This window comes from Colossoma macropomum, unplaced genomic scaffold, assembly GCF_904425465.1.
Source record: "Colossoma macropomum unplaced genomic scaffold, Colossoma_macropomum, whole genome shotgun sequence".
Taxonomy (NCBI): domain Eukaryota; kingdom Metazoa; phylum Chordata; class Actinopteri; order Characiformes; family Serrasalmidae; genus Colossoma; species Colossoma macropomum.
In genome coordinates, this window is record NW_023494793.1 from 3746245 (window position 1) to 3753486 (window position 7242).

The 7242-nt window shown below is 39.0% G+C and overlaps 1 protein-coding gene across 1 annotated transcript; it reads right to left on the reverse strand.

Annotated features, from left to right (window-relative positions):
- Nucleotides 1-477: 477 nt before the first annotated feature.
- Nucleotides 478-6459, reverse strand: LOC118813073 (H-2 class II histocompatibility antigen, A-U alpha chain-like). The gene is made up of 4 exons (XM_036578216.1): nucleotides 6281-6459; nucleotides 4322-4567; nucleotides 2489-2770; nucleotides 478-1171 (listed from the first exon to the last, which is right to left on the reverse strand). The coding sequence occupies exons 1-4, from the start codon at nucleotides 6366-6368 to the stop codon at nucleotides 849-851; spliced, it is 939 nt and encodes a 312-aa protein (XP_036434109.1). The 5' UTR covers nucleotides 6369-6459; the 3' UTR covers nucleotides 478-848.
- Between the last annotated feature and the right edge of the window lie 783 nt (nucleotides 6460-7242).

Consider the following 7242-nt stretch of genomic DNA (forward strand, 5'->3'; position numbering starts at 1 on the left):
TTGAGATTGTGCTGTATGTGGTTCTATACGGAATCTTTTTCAAAAGGTTTCTATATAACACCAAATGGGGTTCCTCTATTGTATACAAGTTTGACCTCGTAACAATAGCAGAACTGTTTTTGGTGCTATATAGAACCCTTTTCAAAAAGGTTATTTAGAACCACATACAGCACATTGTCCATCTATCTGAAGAACCATTTCACCATGCAAAGGGCCATTTAATCATGCAAATGGTTCTTTGAGTGGTCTATATGGAGCTCCAATTCTATATAGAACTATATAGAACCATTGTCTTTCGTAAAGAACCCATGAAGAATCAAATTTTTAATTTAATTATTACATTTTTAAAATCTTTTTTTCATTTAATTCTCATTTTGTATTGTGTGCTTTTACACTTTTAGATTAGTATTGAAACTGACAACATATTTCAGCTATATGGAGATTCACTCGAAAGAGGCCCGAATATTCTGTAATAACTCACTCTAGGATGAAGGAATCTGAACAAACCAACGTGCAACGTGCTCCTCAGTATATGCAGCTTCGAACAAGCCGGGATGCCCCTGCATCGGAGCGATGAGGTAGGCACTGGACAGCCATTGTGACGTTTAACTTCCGTTTGCAGCTTCAGGGTGCAATGCCCTTCATGTGGCAGAAAATGGAGATCACTTCCAGCATCGGATGTAATGCAATCGATTACACATGCATCAAGGTATGTAGCAATTTTTTTTTGTTCAGATTGCTTCACCCTAACGGGAGTTACAGCAGAAAATTCAGGGCCTCTTTCGAGTGAATCTCCCTGTATAAAGTGTGATCAGCTTTTCCAGCTGGACCACCTGCCTGGAAAGTGTTCAGTTAACTGGTAAAGGCCTGAATAAATAAGGCCCTATATTATAGAACAAACTTGTTCTGAAAAAGAAGACGTAAATGATGGCCACAGAAAGAAAGGACAGTGCAATTAACATCACAAATGAGGTTAACTTAAAGTGAAAGAAGTCACACCTTTGAAGAACACAGTGTAATAAGTTTTGTGTAAAGTTTACAGTCAGATTCTCAGTTGGGTTTTTTCCTCTGACAAGGAAGAAAGTTCCAACAACGACTCCCAGCAGTCCTGCAGCCAGACCTGCTACACAGAACGCAGTCGGACCCACTCTGGGCAGAGCCACCTGCACATCTGTGGGAACACACACAATGTTTTGCACACATGAATTTTAGAATTTCTCAGTACTTTTGCTTTAACCCTCTGGGGTCCACGAATTTGCCGTTGCATCAAATTCGATGTTTCTATATCTGTTTCTCTCTCTTTGTGAAAATACAGCACAGAAATATGGTTCAAACATTTCCTGAATCTGTAGAGTCGCCCTTTCTATTCCATCTCATCACGAGATCATACGAGACTCACATCCAGAGTTATGAGCCTATGAAGAGGGGCTGAGATACACGTCATCTGCCTCTCACTACGTAGAACTGGTGGATTCGTATGTCCATCTACATTCTGTGTGAAACTGACCAATAGACACTCAGGAAATCACTAAGTACTGACCATCACGCCGGAAACCCTTCGTTCTTCATTCAGTCCACATCGGAGACTCATGTGAAATGGCGTGCAGAGTTTACAGCTGCTGAAGTTGCTGCAGCGGTTTTGGAAAGTAGTGATGAAGATAACGGAGCATTTAGATATGAAGCATATGAGGATCACATTATATTCAAGTGGCTTTAAAGGAGACTTTAAGAAGATATGAACAAACAATTTTGATGAGCAGATAAGATCCACCTGAGAGTCGCCTGAACACACGCTGCAGTGAAATGAATATGATCAAAAAAAAAAATAAATTCCAATTCTAAGGTTTTCTGATGGATATTTCCAGGTTTAAATGACAAAATCTCTGGCTTTCAACGTGGTCTCAGACTTTTGGACCTCAGTGTCCGTGAGCAGTTTGTATCAGTCCACTAAGACTGTAGATATTTATCTAAGCTTCCCATAGGACTGCCTACAACTGTACAGTTTTGAGGCACAGGGTTTAAAATGTGAGGCAAAACAGTGATGAATACTACAAAAAAATATCAAATTTGGGAAATGATAATGGTGAAGTTCAATACTTTAGAACTCAGAGTTCTGCGTGTTGTGTATGATCTTGATGGTCAGTATTTTTCAGTAGAAGCCTGAGGGGTATTTATAAAGTAACATTTCTCAGACACTGAAGGCGCAGAGTTGAGGATTGTCCAATAGCCCTGGCTGGGAAACTAACAGCTGGTTTCAAAAGGAAATTTCACTTCATTCCAAATTTGCCCCTAAAACCTTAGTAAATTCAGAATATGTAACCAGCCCCACTTCCAACAGCCCCTCCCACAATTCCTCAAATGCATATGATTGATATGTTTTTTGAAGTACATGCTGCACAAATGCAACTTTCATACATAATTTGCAGGCATCTTTTTCTGACTGAACTCTTGTGCCGGAATCTTACAAACATCTAAGAATAAATCTCACCCCATGTTTTGGTCAGTGGTCTGTCCAGGGCTGCGTGCTTCACAGTGCAGGTGTAGATGTCGCCCTTCTCTGGAATGAAGCTCAGACGAGAGACCATGTTGTAGGTTCCATCACTGGTTGGATAAAATCTACTAAAACTAACTCCACCAGTTACTTTGACATCATTCCTGCTCCACAACACTCCAATTTTTGGTGGGTAGAATCCAGTAATGTAACAGATGAGGGTGTTATTGGTGCCCAGCTTCACATCGTCCTTGGAGTAGATTGAGCTTTGGGGGGCATCTAGAGATAAACGTCATTTAAGTTTTAGTCATGACATCACAAAAAATTAATAAATACATAAATAAATCAATACTGCATGACGAGCCATGTGCTCATAACTACAGCTCACAAATATAAAACACTTATGGTTATAGCAACTTATAACCATTTACTTTCTTTTACTTTTGCTTCTTTGTATAAATTTAGCCACAGGCATGTTTGTCCAATGCAGACAGCATCACTAGCGTTCAGTTAAAATCAGACAGCTGAGGTGTATAAAAATGAGGAAAAACAATAAAAATCACACAACAGACATAAAAAACTAAACCTTATGATCAAAGACAAAAACATATTGCAGTGGAGGGCACAAAAATGTGTACAATCCATTCATGTCTTACCTTTGATTCACTGAAATTACACTAGATTTTAGCTTTTGCAGTAAAACTGATGACAGAAAACTAGCAATGCCAACACTGGCGCGGTGGTAATGAGCTGAATGGTGGATAGCAACACTTGCTGTGCAGTGATTTGGAGGGTTGAGAAAGGTGGAGCTTGGTGGAATGTATACTAATTTGATTGGCTGTATTGCAGTGACAGCTCTCAAAGAAAACAAATCAAATATGACTATATTAAAAGAATCAGCATTAAAAAATCTGTGCCCTGTTTTGGGTAGGCCAGGCAATGGCTACACACCTGTCCTTCATGCGTCTTCAGGATGTTTTGTATCACATGAGACGAGTGACAGTAGAGGAGTGTGGCGACAGTTAGGGTTCATTTAGGGCATTTCAACTGGGTCTCGTAAAACTCAGGTTCATTATTACCAAATGGAGACAGTATGACAAAGTGAAATATATAGTTATCTATTTTAATACATCCATTTGCTTTCTTGTAGAAAGGCATGATAAAAAATGATGGTGACAAGTAAATTAACTATTTTTTTTAACCTAAATAAATACTTGCAATTTATGAGTCTAGTTCAACTATTTGTTACTATGTGAATTATTATTATTTTTTTTGGAGTTAATCTGCAAACAAGGTGCTGGATCCAATCTGGGAGGTGCCAGATCTGGATCTGGCTTGTACTTAAAGGTTTCAATTGAAAATGAAATAAATAAAAGGATGATGTCTGACTTTTGCTCAGTACTGAATGTAGAAAGGTTCAATGTCCAGTCCTTACATAACAGAAGGTCATTTTAAATTATACTGTTTGTATTGTGACAGAATGTTGTACTGTATATTAGGTTCTGTAATGAAAGTATACATTTATCTACTTCATTCTTAAACAAGTCAACATCACGTCCTTAGTAAGTGATACACAGATGCTTTTTTCCATGTGGCCAAATATTCAACTCCAGTAAGGATCTCTGACCACACAAAAAAGAAAAGGATTTCACTTTAATAAAACTGTCTGATACTGAAAACTGTTACCATATAGCTAAACTTGTAACTTTTGTCTCAAAATATGACTTTTAATACATTATTCATTAGTGTTGCTGAACAGTTTGCACCGCATCATCCTGCGTCTGCGTTACCCTTGTGAATAACTGTGTTGCAGTGATGCTCATGTCTTACCCTTTGGCTCCGCAGGGTTTTTGTAAGCTGTCACACATTCAGCCAAGTGTTTTTTGCAGTTGTCCATTAGAGTAACTCTATTGTCTTTGGCTTCTTCATCGGTCAAAAGATCTGCAAACTGCGGTATGGTCAGCGTTCCTGTCCCCTTACTGAGGTCAGAGTGAAGGAGTTCTTCTCTGTCCAGTCTGTACGTACTCTTCTGATCTGTATCAGAGCACAGGAGTGTGTAGGTGTCCCTGTGAATGACTGTGGAAGAGAGAAGGGAGAAGAACGTCTAAGCAGACAGTCCAACATGCTGCTTTGTTTATTGTCCTTATGTTTTATTATATGTTGATCAATTGTTACCATATGTCATATATATATATATATATATATATATATATATATATATATATATATATATATATATATATATATACACACCGATAACATTTATGACCACCTCCTTGTTTCTATGCTCATTGTCCATTTTATCAGCTCCACTTACTGTATAGGGGCACTTTGTAGTTCTACAGTTACAGACTGTAGTCCATCTGTTTCTCTGATACTTTGTTAGCCCCCTTTTACCCTGTTCTTCAGTGGTCAGGACCCCCATGGACCCTCACAGAGCAGGTACTATTTGGGTGGTGGATCATTCTCAGCACTGCAGTAACACTGACGTGGTGGTGTGTTAGTGTGTGTTGTGCTGGTACGAGTGGATCAGACACAGCAGTGCTGCTGGAGTTTTTAAACACCTCAGTGTCGCTGCTGGACTGAGAATAGTCCACCAACCAAAAATATCCAGCCAGCAGCATCCTGTGACCACTGATGAAGGACCAGAGGATGACCAACACAAACTGTGCAGCAGCAGATGAGCTATCGTCTCTGACTTTACATCTACAAGGTGGACTGACAAGGTAGGAGTGTCTAATAGAGTGGACAGTGAGTGGACACAGTGTTTAAAAACTCCAGCAGCACTGCTGTGTCTGATCTACTCGTACCAGCGCAACACTTACTTTTACTTAATTGCAGAAGGTCTGCGTTTTGGTACTGACAATTCTTAATGTTCCACACTGATTTTCAGACTTTGGGACTCATTTACTTCAAAACAATGTGATCTAACTGCTCATCATGTGGCCATGAGGGACAGGGATGCAGCCTCACTTCCTGCAGGGGCGTGGCTAAAATAAGGCTCCGCCTACATACAAAAACTCTGCGCTTCGATAGTGACATGAAAACATGGGACATATGAAGTTGTTGTGTTTTTTTTATTATTAAAAAATTTAACTTGGGATAAATTGAAATCTTTCAGCTTAGCTGTAAAAGAAAAAAACAGTCATAAAAACAATGAAAAAGTATTTTCACAAGTGTAAATTTATGGGTTTAGGACAGACACCTCCCAACAGAAAATACCCTATAAATGATGATATTGTATACATTTTGCTTATTAATATCTCTACTAATAACCTGGGTTTACATATATCATAACATAAACCTTTTAAATATCTAAGTCTGAATACTTTTTTTTAACTGTGAACCACAGTTTCAAGTAATGCAGCAGAGCAGTCCAAAAAAAAATAAAAAAAATAAAAAATTGTAGAGCACTTGATTCCTATATGTTGTAGTTTCACATGGAGCCACAGCACAGTGGTAAACAAGCTCAGCTGAAGTGAAATGGTACAAAGTGATGACTAAATCTGTGCACTGCAGAGGAAAGGCTGCACTGACTTTCTCCTGGACTACAGACCACCAGACCATTAACTGGGACAAAAAGGGAGAAGCCTGCATGTACCAAACACTTACACACTAAACATGGCCATTAATCCACAGAGTTAGTGGACAGTGTGTGGAAGCAGCACGTGGAGCCATTTACACAGAATGATTTATAAGCCTGAATCTACAGGTTTTACACAAGCAATACAACAATTACAGTCCAGCAGTTCAGCTCATGATTAAATACTGAAATTCACTCTTACTCACTTTTAGCCTCTGTGGAGAGAAGAACTGACCAGACGAGGACCAAACACAGCTTCATTCTGATCGGCGCAGAGGAAACAAACTCAAACATGAGTGAGAGCTGAGTACTATCTCAGGTAAATCATCCAGCAGGATCATTACTTCACTCACTCACTGTGTATGTTTAGCTTTCATATTCTTTGGTCATGTCACGTTTTCGCAGAGCAGCAACACGAGTGTGACAGTCAAACACATTCCTGCACAACTTGTTCTTCAGGATTCTTGAGTATCAAATCTAGTATTATGATCAATGAAACACTGTGTGCTATTGCTCAGCTTGATTTCTGACTAGTTGAATTGGATAAACGTGTTGGCAGGGCTGCATTTTTCATTGAACGCTCTCTCTGTGTACCAGTAAGAGAGTGTATCAACAAATCTGTCACTGATCTCTCAAAAGCCTCGGGGACAGAACAAACTCGAATCACAGTAGTAGTAAAGTAGATATGCGAACTGTGGCAGTGTAATCAGTCAGAGTGATACTTTTCCCTACCATGTAAGTCCTCTTGGTCTATATCTGAGCACAGGAGTATTGAGCTGAGCTGAACTGAAAACTGAACTGAGGAAAAAGGGAAGAGAAAAGTGTGTCAGTAAACGGATTCACACACTGTTTTACAGGATAATTTCTGCACTGGCAAAGCAATCAATAGTGTAATCTCTGAGATGACCCCCACTGCCACTGCAAGCTTGTAGGAATAAACTTATTTTACTCTCAACAGAAATGTGTTGATATGGATCTGAAATAAATGTAGTGTAATGAAATACAAACCCAGTTCCAAAAGCATTGGTACACTGGATAAAACGCAACTAAAAATGGAAACCAGTGTCTTCTACAGGTATTTATACTCCAAATTTGATGATATAACCCATTCCAGAAAAGTTGGGACAGGAAGTTTGTGGAATGATCAAAAACAAATGTTTTGGAACTT